At 39.6% G+C, this 19,084-nt stretch overlaps 1 protein-coding gene across 1 annotated transcript; it reads left to right on the top strand.

The window, feature by feature from the left end:
- Positions 1–40: 40 nt before the first annotated feature.
- FKBP7 (FKBP prolyl isomerase 7) lies at positions 41–17,136 on the top strand. Its single transcript, XM_053597066.1, has 4 exons — positions 41–359; positions 2,073–2,224; positions 12,754–12,887; positions 16,701–17,136. The coding sequence occupies exons 1-4, from the start codon at positions 151–153 to the stop codon at positions 16,860–16,862; spliced, it is 657 nt and encodes a 218-aa protein (XP_053453041.1). The 5' UTR covers positions 41–150; the 3' UTR covers positions 16,863–17,136.
- Positions 17,137–19,084: the final 1,948 nt, after the last annotated feature.

Below are 19,084 nucleotides of genomic sequence, written 5' to 3'. Positions count from 1 at the left end.
CCGGCGGATGGGGCGGAGCCGCGTGAACAGCCTCGCCCGGCCCTTTGTGACGTAGGACAATGCCTGCCACGCGTCCGAACTTGGCTGCTCCGCCAGCCACGGGGAGCGAGCGAGCGCCTGAGGAAGCTTGCTGTTGTACTGCGAGTAACCATGAATTTCTTATCTGGATTAGTCATTTTCTTTTACCTGTGGGGCTTTTTTATGGCTCAGGGACAAAAGAAAGAAGAGATTACAGAGGAAGTAAAAATAGAAGTTTTGCATCGGCCAGAAAACTGCTCTAAGACAAGCAAAAAGGGAGACCTACTAAATGCCCATTACGATGGCTACTTGGCAAAGGATGGCTCAAAATTTTACTGCAGGTAGGAAATGCTGAGAACTACTTCCGCGTTTAGTGGATGCCCAAGGTCTCCCCCCTTCCTACCAACCAGAAGCCTTAATTAATTGGCCGTCTTATTTGTTGTTTGGGGTTTTGTGTTTTTTAAACAGTTAAGAGTGGAGCCTTTTTTTTTTTTTTTTTTTGTAGAGACAGAGTCTCACTGTACCGCCCTCGGGTAGAGTGCCGTGGCCTCACACGGCTCACAGCAACCTCTAACTCTTGGACTTACACGATTCTCTTGCCTCAGCCTCCCGAGCAGCTGGGACTACAGGCGCCCGCCACAACGCCCGGCTATTTTTTGTTGCAGTTTGGCCGGGGCCGGGTTTGAACCCGCCACCCTCGGCACATGGGGCCGGCGCCCCACTCACTGAGCCACAGGTGCCGCCCCAAGAGTGGAGCCTTTTATTCATGGGGAGAAAAATTAGAACATATGGTAGTAGTTCTCTAATAAACTAATTATTTTTAACTCATTGAAAATGTTGACCCCAGAAATTATCCAAAAATACACTACATCCACACATCTCTGAGCAACCACTATCCCTAGGATATCAAGAATTAAATCAAGGTACTGCCTGTAAGGACTTTTTTTTTTTTTTTTTTTTTTTTGCCAAGAGTTGGAGTCTTTACAGAAGACTACATAGGATAGTTAAAGAGACTTTATTTTGGCATGATTTTTACAGGCTGGGAGCCATTTCCTAACTGTATCAAGACAACAGTACAACAGAGACTTCCTTTGTGAGTTATGCTGGGCCCTGCTCCTCCTGCATGCTCCCCACATCCCACTGACCGTCTATTAAATTGATGGTTATTACTCAGAGGTAGAATGTTTTATCTTGGTGTGTGTTATTACATATAAAGATAAGATTGGGAAATGTTTGCTCTTCCCACTTAGAATAAAATAGAGAAATTTAATAAGAAAAATTTAAATAACCGTTAAAATGACCTTTGGAGGCTAAAGCTGCTCTATCATTTTTTAGAACAAACCCAGAGAAGTTAACTGAGTTATTTGTACAAGCCATGCAGCTAGTTGGGGGCTGGAGACCCATTAAAAAGGTAGCTGTTGAAAAGACAATAAAAAAGAAAATGAGATGACTCCTAATGACTAGCTTTGGGCAAATCATACTTTTTTTATGGCAATTACAGTGAAATTTAAGCCAAATACCCCCATCAGGGGGTTTAGAAAATTACTAATATAGGGAAAGAGAAGATGCTACAGAGGACTCCAATTTTTTTTTTTTTTTTTTGAGTCAGTCTCACTATGTTGCCCTCAGTAGAGTTCTGTGTATCACAGCTCACAGCAACTTCAAACTCTTGGGCTTAAGCAATTGTCTTGCCTCAGCCTCTCAAGTAGCTGGGATTATAGGCATCCGCCACAGTGCCCAGCTATTTTTTTATTGTAGTTGTCATTGTTGTTTAGCATGCCCAGGCCAGGTTCGAACCTGCCAGCCCCAATGTACTTGGCCGGCATCCTAACCACTGAGGTACAGGCACCAAGCCAGAGGACTCAATTTTTTTTTTTGTTTGTTTTCTTTTTTGGCTGGGGCTGAGTTTGAACTCGCTTCCCTCAGCATATAGGGCTGGCGCCCTACTCCTTCAGCCACAGGCACCCTAGAGGACTCCCAGTTTTAAATGCCCAGCTATATTTTAAAGTTTGAGTTCTTGAAATCAGCTTAATTAAGTATTCTTATTATTATAGCCGGACACAAAATGAAGGCCACCCCAAATGGTTTGTTCTTGGTGTTGGACAAGTCATAAAAGGCCTAGACATCGCTATGATGGATATGTGCCCTGGAGAAAAGAGAAAAGTGATTATACCCCCTTCATTTGCATATGGAAAGAAAGGCTATGGTAAGAACTTAATTTCAATTTCTCTTTTAAGTTATATTTAAAAATAAATCAGGCAGCACCTGTACTCAGTGGGTAGGGCATCAGCCACATACACCGAGGCTGACAGGTTCAAACCCAGCCTGGGCCAGGGTTTGACAATGACAACTGCAACAACAATAAAAATAGCTGGGCGTGTGGCGAGTGCCTGTAGTCCCAGCTACTTGGGAGGCTGAGGCAAGAGAATCACTTAAGCCCAAGAGTTTGAGGTTGCTATGAGCTGTGACACCACAGCACTCTACCCAGGGCAACAGCTTGAAATTCTGTCTCAAAAAAATAATAATAAAAATAAATCACAGACTTCTGCATATATATATCCAAAAGAATTGAAAGCAGAGTCTCAAAGAATATTGGTACACCTATGGCCATAACAGCATTATTCACATAGCCAAAGGTGGAAGCAATTCAAGTATCCACAGATAGACGAATGAATAAATTAAATGAGTATAGACAGACAGTGGAATATTATGCAGCCCTAAAAGGGAGGGAAATCCTGACACACGATACAACATGGATAAACCTGGAAGACATGCTAAGTGAAATAAACTAGTCACAAAAAAACAAATACTGTATGATCCACTCATATAAGATTCCTCAAGCGGTCAAATTCAGAGAGACAGAAAGTAGAAGGATAGTTGCCAAGGAGCCAGTGAAGGAGAAATGGGTAAGGAGTTTTATTTTTGCAAAATGAATTGTGGAAGGCTGGGCATGGTGGCTTATGCCTGTAATCCCAGCACTCTGGGAGGCCAAGGCAGCCAGATTGCTTGAACTCAGGCATTCTAGACCAGCCTAAGCCAGAGCAAGATCCCAAGTTATAGACCAGGCTGAGCCAGAGTGAGACCCCGTCTCTAAAAATAGCCAGATGATATGGTGGACGCCTGTAGTCCAATCTACTTGGGAGGCTGAGGCAAGCGAATCACTTGAGCCCAAGAGTTTGAGGTTGCTGTGAGCTATGAAGCCATGACATTTAACCCCAGGGTGACTGAGTGAGACTCTGTCTCAAAAAAAAAAAAAGAATTGTGAGGATTGGTTGCACAGCATTGTGAGTATACTTTCCACATTGAGCAATACACTTGAAAATGGTCATGAGACTGTTACAAACACTTCTATGCACACCAACTAGAAAATCTGGAGGAAATGGATATATTTTTGGAAACATGCAACCACACAACCTTGAATCAGGAAGAAATAGATTCCCTGAATATACCAACATCAAGTACGGAGAATACACAATAAAAATCTTTCGGGCACTATTTGGGAGGCTGAGGCAAGAGAATCGCTTAAGCCCAAGAGTTTGAGGTTGCTGTGATCTCTGATGCCACCGCACTCTACGGAGGGTGATATAGTGAGACTCTGTCTCAAAAAAAAAAAAACTTCTGACAACACCACAAAAATTCTAGTACCTGACAAAATTATAGCCAAATTCTAACATTCCTACAAAAAAGAACAGGTGCCTATCCTACTGAAACTGTTCCATAACCATAAGGTGGAGACAATCTTCCTCAAATTATTCCACAAAGCCAGTATTAATATAAACTCCAAATCAGGAAATGACCAAACAAAAAAAGAAAACTGCAGGTCAGTATCCTTTATGAACATAGGTACAGAAATCCTCAATAAAATACAAGCAAATCAAAACTAGCAGCACAGGGAAAAGGTAATCTGCCATGATCAAGTGAGTTTCATCCCGCTGCTGCTAGGATTGTTCAACATGTGAAAATCCATAAATGTGATTCACCACATAAACAGGATTAAAGACAAAAACCATGCCATCATCTCAATAGGTGTCGAAAAAGCTTTTGATAAAATTTGGCATCCATTCATGATTAAAAACCCTTAAGAAACTAGGCATAGAAGGAACATACCTTAACATAATAAAAGCCATATACAACAAAGCCATAGACAACATCGTACTGTATTAGGTAAAGTTGAAAGCATTCTCACAAATAAATGGAACAGACAAGGGTTGATTCTGAGGAAGAAAAAAAAAAAAAGAAAATGATCATGATGGTAAATTTTATGTTATATGTATTTTACCAAAATTTAAAACAAAAAAACTCAGAAAGAGATAAACTAAAATCATAGAAAAAATAATCACAGAACTCTAGAGTGTACTGAACTTTAGCTGTGTCTAAATCAGTCCAGCTCCACTTTTTACTAAGAAGATAAGACATCTTTGGTAACACAGTAATTAAGTAAGTGAGGGGAAGGCTATGTTAACCAGTTTGATGTAAGCATTCCAAATTGTATATAAAATCAGCACATTGTACCCCATAAATGCATTAATGTATACAGTTATGATTTAATTTTAAAAAGACATCTTGGGGCGGGGCCTGTGGCTCAGTGAGTAGGGTGCCGGCCCCATATGCCGAGGGTGGCGGGTTCGAACCCGGCCCCTGCCAAACTGCAACAACAACAACAAAAAAAAAAATAGCCGAAAGTTGTGGCGGGCGCCTGTAGTCCCAGCTGCTCAGGAGGCTGAGGCAAGAGAATCGCGTAAGCCCAAGAGTTAGAGGTTGCTGTGAGCTGTGTGATGCCACGGCACTCTACCCAAGGGCGGTACAGTGAGACTCTGCCTCTACAAAAAAAAAAAAGACATCTTGGGCAGCACTTGTGGCTCAAAGGGGTAGGGCACTGGCCCCATATGCCGGAGGCAGCGGGTTCAAACCCAGCCCTGGCCAAAAACTGCAAAAAAAACAAAAATCTTTAGAATATAGTTCTCTGGCCAGAATTCTTTCCCCTAAATAACATCCACACTAATAATGATGGCATATATTCTATAGATTCTACCTTAGGCATTTTAATTTGTTTTTAGTGTATGTTATATTATTATTATATGCATGTTTATAACACAGATCTTTTGGTAAGCATACCAGAGTTTTAAAACTAATGAAACTGGAACATCTGAGTTTAGAATACAAAGACAGCACTATAGCATTGTGAAAGAAATATCTGAGATAGGAAAAGCTGTCAGTCACTATTACCCTAACAGAGCACAAGCCTTGAAATATTCAAGAAATGAGCTTATTTTTTTCAATATCTTTCCTATTTTTAAAATCATACAGTAAGAACATAGGAAAACCTAGATAAAGCAGATGGAAAAATGTTTGCAACTTTTATGTATGAAGATTTACTAGCCATTTATGAAATTACTTCTTCCTAGAAATGGGCCAAATCCATAAAAAAGTGGTGCACTAGCAAAAAAATACAAATAGCCTTTAAATGTATGTGAATACTTCATTTTTTTCCTAATTAAAGGGAATATTTTTTTAAAATTGGGTTCTCACTAAGTTACCCCAGATAAGGCCAGAAATTCAAGCTGGACTTGAACTCCTGGCCCAAAGCGATCCTCCCACCTCAGCCTCTGAAAGTGCTGGAATTACAAGCATGAGCCAATGTGCCTAGCCTACAGGGAAATTAAAACAAAAGTGACACATTATTTTTCATATATTGAATTAGCAAAGACAAAAATGTTGGCAGAGGCATGGAAAAATCAGCAGTCTCGTGCATTATTGCTAGGAATTTCTTTTTTTTTTTTTTTGCAGTTTTTTGCCGGGGCTGGGTTTGAACCCTCCACCTCCAGTATATGGGACTGGCACCATACCCCTTTGAGCCACAGGCACTGGGAACATAAATCATTCAATATGTCTAGCAATTTCTACCAAAAATGAAAATGCACGTGTCTGTGACGGACCCAATAGTTCCATTTCCAGGAATGTTCACAAAGCTATATGTAAAAGAACATCATAATAGATTTTTTATTTTCTGATAGCAAAAGACTGGAAACTACCTGAGTATCTATCAGTATGAAATTAGTTATAAAAAAAAAAAAAAAGAAATTAGTTAAATTATGCTTTATCCATACAATGGATTACTGTGCAGCCAGGAAAAACAATGAGGTGGAGCTATACATGTTAACATGTTAAAAATAAAGTATGGCAGGGCAGCGCCTGTGACTCAGAGGAGTAGGGTGCCAGCCCCATATGCTGGAGGTGGCGGGTTCAAACCCAGCCCCAACCAAAAACTGAAAAAAAATAAATATAATAAAGTAGGGCAGAGTGTATTCTTGCCATGAATATTTATTGAGTGTCAATGCCAGGCCCTGTTCTAGGCACTAGGCATAAAGCAGTGAACAAAGTAGACTCCTCCCAGTCCTCTATGAGCTTGCATTTTAGAGGAGGAATTTCACATTCATGTGTCTACACAAACTCTTATGCAGTCATCTTATAACATTAAGTGTTCCTAAGGGTCAAAGGTGAAAAGGAGATTTCCTCTCATTCTTAAGATTTTGTACTGTTTGAAATTCTTATGTGCATTACTAATTTTTCAAAAATTATGTATTTTTAAAATTACTAACATTAAGTGCAGCAGAATAAAGAGAGAAGTTTGTAAAACGTGGGGAGGGGAGGGCAGGGCCTCAAGGAGTAGGGCACCGGCCCTATATACCGGAGGTGGTGGGTTTGAACTTGGCTCCGCCAAAAACTGCAAAAAAACATGTGGGGAAGGGATAGAGACCGATTCCAACTTGCACCCTCAGATAGACCCTTGTTCCCTATTCTGTGTGAAGTCTGTACAGAAAAAATATTTGTCTACTCTCTTAGGAACCCCGATTAATTCCACCTATTTGAAATATTTAGTATAAAAAGATTGATTTTCTACGATAAGATATTGCTAGTACGAAATATTTCATGGAAATAGGCATGGCCTCTTTGAAGCTGTTGGTTTAGTCATTAAGAGTTCTTTCCAGCAAGACCAGGGATCCGCTATCTTAAACTGGGTTGGGCAGAAGTAACTGCTGAAGTCAGGCCCAGTCAGTCCTGAAATTCATATTGAGACAGTTCTAGACTACTACAGCTTTATTTTCTTTTATTTTTTCTTTCTTTTTTGTTTGAGACAGTCTCCTCGCTATGTTGCCCTGTATAGAGAGCCATGGCGTCACAGCTCACAGCAACCTCAAACCCCTGGGCTCAAGCAATTCTCTTGCCTTAGCCTCCCAAGTAGCTGTGACTACAGGCACCTGCCACAACGCCCAGCTATTTTTTTGTTGCAGTTTGGCCTGGGCTGGGTTTGAACCTGCCAGCTCTGGTGTATGTGGCTGGCACCCTCACCACTGTGCTACAGGCACCAAGCCTACAGCTTTTTTTCAATGTTTTTGCCTATCATTCAGTCAGATCAAAACAGCTCCCATAGTACTAAAATTTGTATATCCTATTTTTATTTGTAGAGGAGCTTAGGAGAGAAAAAGAAAAATTGAAGATGAGTTAACTTGAATGTAATGCTTGTCCAAAAAACAATGTAGGCAAAGTTTTTCTTTCAGTGTCTTTTATTATCATTCTCATTTTCAGAGCGTCCCCTTCTCTCTTGCTTGGTCTCATCACATGCCTCATTCTGCGTACTGCCATAGCACCCACTTGCCTATCTGCTAGGCACCCACACCTCCTCATCAGTAGGTGCCCATCCTGGGTCCATTACCCTAAAGACTTCTTAGTTTATCCTTTTCATAAACTAATGTATACTTAGATATGAATGACTGCTCAGACTACCTGAGCTATGAATAAATAAGATCCTTGCTGCAAATATGCTGAAACTTGACATGAGTCAAAGTTGGTTCATATTAAGTGTCTACAATAAACATAAACAATGATGAATCTCACTACAGATACCACCAGCACCTTATTTTTTTTATTGTTTGTGATTCATTGAGGATACAAAGAATTAGGCTGCACTGATTGCATTTGTTAGGTAGTCCATCTTATAATTGTATCCTGCCCCCAAGAGGTGTGCCATACTCCATGAACCCTCCTCCTCCTCTCTTCTCCCCTCACCCCTACATTCCCCTACCCACCACATTGTATTAGATCATCTACTGCCTTCATGTTAGAATTGAGTACGTTGGATTCTTGCTTCTCCATCCTTGTGATACTTTACTCAGAAGAATGCGTTCCAACTCAGTCCAAGTTAATACAAAAGATGTAAAGTCTCCATCTTATTTAATGGCTGAATAGTATTCCATGATATACATATACCACAGCTTTTTAATCCAAGTTTGTCCTCTGTCGCCACTCCTAGTCAACATAGTGCTGGAAGTTCTAGCCAACACGGTCAGGCAAGAGATGGAAATAAAGGGCAACCAAATGGGTGCAGAGGAGGTCACATGCTGGCTCCTTGCCAGTGATATGATCTTATACTTAGAGAACCCCAAAGACTCAACCACAAGGCTCTTGGAAGTGACCAAAAAATACAGTAATAAATGTCTCAGGATATAAAATCAATGTCCACCAATCAGTGGCCTTTGTATAAGCCAATAACAGCCAAGTTGAGAAGCTAATCAAGGACATCATTCCCTTCACAGTAGCTTTAAAAAAAAACAAAATACATGACACGTGAAAAAAAAACAGCTAGGAATATACCTAACAAAATAGGTGAAGGACCTCTGCAAAGAAAATTATGAAACCCTAAGAAAAGAAACAGCACCTTATTTTACTTATAAGGAAATGGACTTACAAAAAAGTACTTTCACTGGAATGCAGTTAACTTCTAGCTAGCCTTACCTATATGTATTACAATGGCTTGGATTAAATTGTTTAAAAGTTGCAGCGTAGAGTATAAATAACTGTTTGACAAACTTCTTGATGAAATAATTTTTTAAAGTAACTTGTATCAATGTACACAGCTATGATTTAATAAAATAAATAAATAAATAAATAAATAAAGTAACTTGTTATTATGATCTGACATTAGCTATAACTTTATTTTAGGTAGTACTTGAAGAAGTCTTTCCTCTGCAAAATATCCTTACCTCATGTTACAGAACACTCCTGCATGTCTTGAAATGCATGTGACTTTTTAGTGCTTTAATAACGGTATATGTATAGATTCTTTACATTAATACCTACTTCTTTGATCTGCTTCTCTAAATGTGATTCTATAGCAAATGCATATTTTTCTGTTTTATATATTTTAATTTTTTGCAAGGAATAACAATTGTCAGTATTTTCTATGTTTACAGTAAAATTGTTCAGAAACTTAATATGTACCTGTGATATTTTTCCTTAAGAAATTTGAACTTGGGCGGCGCCTGTGGCTCAGTCGGTAAGGCGCCGGCCCCATATACCGAGGGTGGCGGGTTCAAACCCGGCCCAGGCCAAACTGCAACTAAAAAATAGCCAGGCGTTGTGGCAGGCGCCTGTAGTCCCAGCTACTTGGGATGCTGAGGCAAGAGAATCGCTTAAGCCCAGGAGTTGGAGGTGCTGTGAGCTGTGTGATGCCACGGCACTCTACCGAGGGCCATAAAGTGAGACTCTGTCTCTACAAAAAAAAAAAGAAATTTGAACTTGTGTTTTGAATTTGTCTTTAATTATCATCAGGAGAAGTTCCAGGGGTCCTCAAACTGCGGCCCACGGGCCACATGAGCTGGTGTGATTGTATTTGTTCCCGTTTTTTTTTACTTCAAAATAAGATATGTGCAGCGTGCATAGGAATTTGTTCATAGTTTTTTTTTTTAAACTATAGTCCAGCCCTCCAACGGTCTGAGGGACAGTGAACTGGCCCCCTGTTTAAAAAGTTTGAGGACCCCTGGTTGAATTGAACCCTTCTCTAGCTCTTTCACTCTAAAGTCAGTTACTATGTGATATTTTAGGTTAGGACTTTCATCCTAGTCATATGATGCATGTTTTTTCTATGTCTTCACTGTGAAAATTACTGATTCTCTTCTTTTGGCTGTAACTTAGAAGATCTCCTCTTTGGGCTACACAAAGATTTTAGCAAGAATTTTTCACTTTTCCTTCTTTTTTTTTTTTTTTTTGAGACAGTCTCACCCTGTCGCCCTGGGTAGAGTGCCCTGGCATGATCATAGTGCATAGCAATCTCAAACTCTTGGGCTTAAGCGATCCTTTTGTCTCAGCCTCCTGAGTAGCTGAGACTACAGGCCACAATGCCTGCCTACTTTTTCTATTTTTAGTAGAGACTGGGGTCTCCATTTTGCTCAGGCTGGTCCCAAAACTCCTGAGCTTGGGCAATCTACCTGCCTTGGCCTCCCAGAGTGCTAGGATTACAGGCATGAGCCACCACACCTTGCCAAGAATTTCCCATTTTTTTATTAAAGTAATTGCTGTTTCCTTCAAAAGACAAACTTAGCCATTTTCAAAATAAATAATATACATTCTTCACTCAGCAAATATTGGAGCACCTATAATAGATCAGATACCATTTAAGACCCTGGCAATATGTTGGTGACACAGCTACCCACTGTCTCTTGGCAAGTCATTTCTGCAGGTCATTTTTGTTTTTTTTTTTTTTTTAGAGACAGTCTCACTTTATTGCCCTCAGCAGAGTGCTGTGACATCACAGCTTACAGCAACCTCCAACTCCTGGGCTCAAGCAATTCTCTTGCCTCAGTCTCCCAAGCAGCTGGGACTACAGGCGCCTGCCAAAACACCCAGCTATTTTTGTTGTTGTTGTTGTTGTTGCAGTTTGGACCTGGGCCGGGTTTGAACCCACCACCCTTGGTATATGGGGCCAGAGCCCTACCCACTGAGCCACAAGTGCCACCTTCTGCAGGTCATTTTTATAAAACAGTCATCTGAAATAGACAGGGGCTCCATAGCTCAGGGGTTAGAGCACTATTCTTGTGAAAATAGCCCGTAGTTTATTAAAGTCATCTGCACCATAGCAAAAAGGTTAACTTAATAAGAACAATTCAACTTTATACTTAAAAATTTGTATTGTGATTAGAAATTTTCTTGTAGGGAGGGGGGAGGATGGGCAGAGGGAGGGTGATTGGTGGGATTACACCTGCGGTGCATCTTACAAGGGTCCATGTGAAGCTTAGTAAATGTAGAATATAATTGTCTTAACACAATAACTAAGCAAATGCCAGGAAGGCTATGTTAACCAGTGTGATGAAAATGTATCAAACTGTTTATAAAACCAGTGTATGGTGCCCCATGATCGCATTAATGTACACAGCTATGATTTAATGTTAATGAAAAAAAAAGAATTTTTCTTGTAAAATTGTTTTTCTGTCATTGCACTTATTTTTTAATGTCTATAAAAAGCTTAAAGGCTAGGCATGGTGGCTCATGCCTGTAATCCTAGCACTATGGGAGGCTAAGGCAGGAGGATGGCTTGAGCTCAGGAGTTCGAGACCAGCCTAAGCAAGAGTAAGACTCTGTCTCTAGGGAGAGGGGAGGAAGGATGGGGGATGGGGGTCACGGTGTATGGCACACCTGTTGGGGGCAGGACACAATTATAAGAGGGAATAGATCTGACAAATGCAATCAGTGTAACCTAATTCTTTGTACCCGCAATGAACCTCAAACAATAAAAAAATAAAATAAAATAAAAAGACTGTCTCGAAAAATAGCCAGGCATTGTGGTGGGTGCCTATATCCCAGCTACTTGGGAGACTAAGGCAAAAGGATCACTTGATCCCAAGAGTTTGAGGTTGCTGTGAGCTGTAACACCATGGCACTCTACCAAGGGCAACAAAGTTAGATTCTGTCTTGGAAAAAAAAAAAAAAAAACTTGAAAGACAAATACTGTGTATTGATACTCATGTTTTATTTATGCTTCCAAATAACAACACAAAATCATTTTCTAATAGATTACCTATCTATGCTTTAAAATTTTTCTGACCTTGCATTTCTTTTCTGTACCACTCCTCTTCTGTATGATGATAGAAGTATACAGTTATCCCTTGGTATCCATGAAAAATTGGTTCCAGGAACCCTGCCCCAATACCAAAATTCATAGAAGCTCAAGGCCCCCAAATAAAATGGTGTATTTGCATATAACCTATGCACATCTTCCCATATGCTTTAAATCATTGCTGGGTTGCTTATAATACCTAAAACAATGTAAATGCTATGTAGGTAGTTATTATACTGTATTATTTAGGGAATAATGATGAAAAAGGTCTGCATATGTTCTGTTCAGTATAGACACAACCATCCTTTCTTTTAAAATATTTTTAACTACTCGGGAGGCTGAGGCAAGAGAATCGCTTAAGCCCAAGAGTTGGAGGTTGCTGTGAGCTGTGTGATGCCATGGCACTCTACCAAGGGCCATAAAGTGAGACTCTGTCTCTACAAAAAAAAAAATAAAATTAAAATATTTTTAAGCTAAGATTGGTTGAATCCATGGATGCAGAACCCACGGATATGGAAGGCCTTATCGGTGTACCAAAAAAAGTAGAAGAAAATGCATTAATAAAAAATACATGATTTATATTTAGTTTAATCAGGAAAGAGTGGTCCCATAGGGCATTTGAATTGACTTGATTTAAAAGCATGGGAAAAATTCCTTTTAAAAGTATTTATTTTAAAAAAATATTCAAAAGGCAAAAAAATTCTAAAAGACAAAAAATATTGTGTTTAGAAATTAGTTCTTATAAATAGGAATTAATTCAATCGTAATACTATTATAGCTGTTTGTGAATGAATATTTGAACCATATCTTCATGTATGTTAAACACTTAAAATTTATACCCATAGCAGAAGGCAAGATTCCACCTGATGCAACATTGATTTTTGAGATTGAACTTTATGCTGTGACCAAAGGACCACGGAGCATTGAAACATTTAAACAGATAGACACGGACAATGACAAGCAACTCTCTAAAACTGAGGTAATTCAAACAAATTTCATGTGTGCAATGTGATTTTTTAATAGTAATTTAAATCCATCTGTGTTACAATTTTTTTTTTTTTTTTTTTGAGACAGTCTTACTTTGTCACCCTTGGTAGAGTTCCATGCATCACAGCGCACAACTACCTCAAACTCTTAGGTTCAAGTGATTCTCTTGCCTCAGCCTCCTGAGTAGTTGGGACTATATATGCCTGCCACAATGCCCGGCTACTTTTTTAGAGATGAGGTCTTGCTACTTTTCTTCTTTCTCTCTAATTCTTTCTTATCCCAGTTCAACTTTTTTTTTTTTTTTTTTGCAGTTTTTGGCCAGGGCTGGGTTTGAACCCGCCACCTCCAGTATATGAGGCCAGAGCCCCATTCCTTTGAGCCACAGGCGTCGCCCCCAGTTCAACTTCTTTTTCCAGGTTTATTGGTGAAGTCTTTTCCCTGAATCACCATGGTCAGCCAACAATGGAAGAGGGAGAAGGGAACATCACTTGATCTTAAGAAGCGGAGCAGTTAGAGGGGTGACAAACTGTTAACCAGTGTCTTCTGACTTTATCACCTTTTTTTAAGTCAATAGCTACACATGAATTCACATAGTACCCAAGAGTTCAGCCTGTGCGCACAGACCATTCATTATCACAGGGACACCAAGAGGTACATTCTGCATTATCAATACTCCCCAACAGACATTAGGGGATCTTTACATCTTTTCTGGAAAATAAAAGAGAAAGTCCAAATTAGTGATTTATTTAGCTGTGGTTTCTCCAGATGTCTATCAGGGATCAGCTTCTTTATCAACAGGCAGACGAGGGTAATTTTCACACACTTGAATAACAGTAGCTATTTTTTATTCATGCCCCCAAATCGTACCCTAATTCTCACATCCTACAATGTAGATGCTTACTTCCTCCTTTTACAGACAATAAAACTGAGGTTTAGAGAGGTTAAATAATTTTATTCAGGACCACACAGCCAGTACATGGCAAAGCCTGAATTTGAAACATGAAGTAAAAGAAACCTCCTTTCAGTTCAGCGCCGGTAGCTCAGTGGCAAGGGTGCTGGCCACATACGCCGGGGCTGGTGGGTTCGAACCCAGCCCATGCATACTAAACAACAATGACAACTACAACAAAATAATAGCCGGCATTGTGGTGGGTGCTTGTAGTCCCAGCTACTTGGGAGGCTGAAACAAGAGAATCACTTAAGCCCCAAGAGTATGAGGTTGCTGTGAGCTGTGATGCCATAGCACTCTACCAAGGGCAACATAATGAGACTTTGTCTCAAAAAAAAAAAAAAAATTGCCTTTCTTTGTGAGAAAGGTATAATAAATTATTTCCCCAGTATAAATAAGGTGAAGGAGGGTGGGGAGAGAAATACTGTATTAAAATACAAAGCGGAAGTAGTGTGGGTAAAAATTAAGGTCATGTTCTTACCCACTGCCTTTTATATCTCTGTATTGGAACAGGAATAGATTTTGAGCATCAGCAATATGGTTATGAAAAGATAAATTTAATAAGTTAGAATCTAAGGTATATTTTAGGCTCTTTAATATTCTTTTTACCTACAGAGGATTACTAAATCTCAGAAGAAAAACATCTCCCTCTATAGGACCAAAGCTCCACTTGAGAACAGTTGATATATCCTTCATTAAGGTCTATTAATTGTCCTTAAACTCACAGACCTGGCGCAGTGGCTCATACCTATAGTCCTAGCACTCTGGGAGGATTGTGTGAACTCAGGAGTTGGAGACCAGCCTGAGCAAGAGCAAGACTCCATCTCTACTAAAAATAAAAAATTAGCCGGGTGTAGTGGTGGGTATCTGTAGTCCCACCTACTCTGAAAGTTGAGGCAGGAGGATCTCTTGTGCCCAAGAGTCTGAGGTTGCTGTGAGCTGTGATGACGCGATGATAGTCAATCCCATGGCAACAGACTGAGACTCTGTCTCAAAAAAATAAAGTCTACTCACAATGGGTTCAGCTTGGACTGTGTATCGCTAAGAACTTCTCAGGGTTTAACGCCAAAAAAAAAAAAAAAAAAATTCTAAAAACTTCTCAGGGTTCAACTCTAGCTTTCAAAGTACTCTCACCTCTGGCTTGGCACCCATAGCTCAGTAATTAGGGTGCCAGCCACATACACCAGGGCTGGCAGGTTCAAACCCAGCCTGGGCCAGCTAAACAACAATGACAACTACAAAAAAAAAAAAAAAAAATAGCCAGGCATTGTGGCTGGTGCCTGTAGTCACAGCTACTTGGGAGGCTGAGGCAAGAGAATTGCTTAAGCCCAAGAGTTTGAGGTTGCTGTGAGCCGTGATGCCACAGCACTCTACTGAGGGCAACATAACAAGACTCTGTCTCAAAGGGGGCAAGACACGATTGTAAGAAGGACTTTACCTAACAAATCAGTATAACCTGGTTTCTTGTACCCTCAATGAATCCCCAACAAAAACTGCACCTCTAAAATGCTAACCTTGGTGAACATTCTTTCCAGATTATTGTACGTTCTTTCCTTTAGTTACATAAGTTAGCACTTTCCAATGGAAACATAATTAAGCCACATATATAATTTTAATTCTTTTAGTAGCCACATCTTAAAAAGTAAAAAGACAGGGCGGCGCCTGTGGCTCAGTCGGTAAGGCGCCAGCCCCATATACCGAGGGTGGCGGGTTCAAACCCGGCCCCAGCTTAACTGCAACCAAAAAATAGCCGGGCGTTGTGGCGGGCGCCTGTAGTCCCAGCTACTTGGGAGGCTGAGGCAAGAGAATCGCTGAAGCCCAGGAGTTGGAGGTTGCTGTGAGCTGTGTGAGGCCACGGCACTCTACTGAGGGCCATAAAGTGAGACTCTGTCTCTACAAAAAAAAAAAAAAAAAAAAAAAGTAAAAAGACATTAGTAAAATTAATTTTAATGATATATGTGGTATCTTAATATATCTAAAATATATGTGAAATTAATGTAAAAATTGTCAATAAGATATAACCTTTTTAAGTCTTCAAAATGTGTTGTATATTTTACATTTACAGTAACATATCTCAGTTTGATGTAGCCACATTTCAAGTGCTCAGTAATCACATGTAGCTAGTGGCTGTTACAGTAGGCAATGTTTTCAACATGTGTTCATGTAGAGAAATTCTTTTTATGTAGAGAAACAGGGAATACTCCAGAATATCTGTTCATTTGATATTAGTATTAGAGAGATTGTCATAGTTATGTAGGTTTGGGGGAGAGCTATAGAAGGATAGAAAAAAAATTTAATTTTTAAAATTTCAAAGCCCATGGTTGGGTTGTATTGATTATATACTTACTACTTTTAGAGATCATTAAAATGCCAATTTATGTTTTACTTGCTAATGAAAATCCTTAAGAGTGATTTTCCTTTGATAATATGAATAGTGTACACTGTTAGAAAGCATTTATAGTACAGTTTCAACAACGTTCAACGCAAATGCCAGTTGTTGAGTATGGACCACTAACCATCTATAACCTCAGGGGAAGCTAATTTGAAAACCTGTTCCTCTCCTAAACATTGCTTGAGAAGTTAAAAAAAATAAAACTTCAGGGTGGCTCCTGTGGCTCAAGGAGTAGGGCGCCAGTCTCATATGCCGGAGGTGGTGGGTTCAAACCCAGCCCCGGCCAAAAACCAAAAAAAATAATAATAATAAAAAAATAAAACTTCAATTAGCGTTTTAAAATTTTTTTATCACTTAACCTATAAATAGTCTTGAATGTGAGTTTCATTATTGTAAACATTCCTCAAAGTTCCTGGAAATTTATTGATAACTTTTATTGAAAAAATATTATTTTGGCCCAATAGATAAATCTGTACTTGAAAAGGGAATTTGAAAAAGATGAGAAGTCACATGACAAGTCCTATCAAGATGCTGTTTTAGAAGATATTTTTAAGAAGAATGACCATGATGGTGATGGCTTCATCTCTCCCAAGGAATACAATGTATACCACCATGATGAACTGTAGCATTGTGATGTTTACCAAGAATGACCATGATGGTGATGGCTTCATCTCTCCCAAGGAATACAGTGTATACCACCATGATGAACTGTAGCACATTGTGATGTCTACATTTTTTTTAGCTATTTACTATATATATAAAAGTCATGTTTTTCAAAAATTGTGTTTACTATTTTCCCCCTAGAGAAGATATTTTGATCTGCTAAATACATGTGATTTTGATATAATGAAAATGTGCAGCCATTTTGCATATTTAACTTTCAATAAAGGTGTGATTGTGTTTCCTATTGCTTTATTCTGTAAACATGAATTGCGAGAGCATAACATAGACTTCTGTGTCCCACTGGGCAATTTTCGCCCTTCAGGATATAGGAGAACAAGATTTTGCATACTGCATATGTAGCAAAGTATAGACAGGCAGTAAAAAGTTCTATTAAAAATAAGTGAGTTCCTTAGCCAGGCGTTGTGGTGGGCGCCTGTAGTCCCAGCTACTTGGGAGGCTGAGGAGAATCGCTTGAGCCCAGGTGTTGGAGGCTGCTGTGAGCTGTGATGCCACGGCACTCTACCGAGGGCGACAGCTTGAGGCTCTGTCTCAAAAAAAAAATAAAATAAAATAAGTGAGTTCCTGACTCAATGCCTGTAATCCTAGCATTCTGGTAGGCCAGCACAACAAGGTGGATTGCTTTAGCTCAGGAGTTCCAGACCAGCCTGAGCAACAGTGAGACCCTGTCTCTAAAAATAGCCAGGTGTTGTAGTGGGCACCTGTATTCCAGCTACTTGGGAGGCTGAGGCAAAAGGATCACTTGAGCCCAAGAGTTTGAGGTTGCAGTGAGCTATGATGCCATGGCCCTGTACCAAGGGTGACAAAGTAAAACTCTGTCTCAAAAAAAAAAGTTCCAAACAAATAAAGCTTTTTCTATTTTCCAAAATTTGCTTTTTCCAAACCATTGTTCATCTTTTCACCTCTTTGGGGGTCCTCAAACTGCAGCCCACGGGCCACATGAGGCAGTGTGATTGTATTTGTTCCCGTTCTGTTTTTTACTTCAAAATAAGATATGTGCAGTGTGCATAGGAATTTGTTCATAGTTTTTTTTTTAAACTATAGTCCAGCCCTCCAATGGTCTGAGGGTCAGTGAATTGGTCCCCTGTTTAAAAAGTTTGAGGACGCTTGTACACTATTGAAAAGTACAGAGATAACACAAAACCCACCAGATTAGTAGATGCCAGGTACACCTGGCGCAGAATCTGATACCTCATAACATAAAACAAAAATCTCAACTACCTTTTATTTCACCCTAGTATTTTTTCATTTCTTTTTTTTTTTTTCTTTTTGAGACACAGTCTCACTTGGGTGCCGTGGTGTCTTAACTTACAGCAACCTCAAAGTCTTGGGCTTAAGCGAGTCTCTTGCCTCAGCCTCCCAAGTAGCTGGAACTTTAGGTGCTTGCCACAACGCCTGTTTTTAGAGACAGGGTCTTGCTTTGGCTCAGGCAATCCACCACCATGGCCTCCCAGAGTGCTATTATTACAGGCATAAGCCACCCCGCCCAACCTGTGTTTTTTCATTTCTATACTCAATTTTCTTTCTCACTTAATCAACTCTTTCATCCTTTACTTCCCTCAGAAAAACTGTTCAGTTGAAGTAAAAACTAAATTAATAGCTCCATATTCTTATATTTTGGTTTGGAAACTGTCCCTACTCTGTACACATATTAAAGAAGTTACTAGAGCCTTCTTATTTGTTCAGTATACTCACATTAGATTTGAATAATCTCCCCCCCCAAAAAAAAAATACAGTATAACGCTAGGAGTGCCAAAACATGTATACACATTATAAGAAAGGTTATCTATGAAAAAAAAAAAAGAAAGGTTATCTATGTATTATATATCACGCATAAACTTCGAGCACCTCTTTAATTGTAGAAGTCAAACGCAACTTGTATTCGTCTTTTGTAGTTATATATTATAATTTTAATACAGTTTTTTCCTTTCTTGAAATTTGGCACCTTCTGCAGATATTATCCTATAATTTAAACTTTATAATTCTAAACCTTCTCACCCATTGTTTTCATGCCTTTATATTTGAAGACAGACAGGCTGGCGGAGTCTATGGCTTAGTGGGTAGGGTACCAGCCACATACACTGAGGCTGGCGGGTTTGAACCTGGCCCAAGCCAGCTAAACAATGACAACTGCAAGGAAGAAATGGCCAGGCATTGTGACCCGTGC

The sequence above is a fragment of the Nycticebus coucang genome, chromosome 7 (genome assembly GCF_027406575.1).
Source record: "Nycticebus coucang isolate mNycCou1 chromosome 7, mNycCou1.pri, whole genome shotgun sequence".
NCBI classification, from domain to species: domain Eukaryota; kingdom Metazoa; phylum Chordata; class Mammalia; order Primates; family Lorisidae; genus Nycticebus; species Nycticebus coucang.
This window is presented reverse-complemented; position numbering and strand designations above follow the sequence as displayed.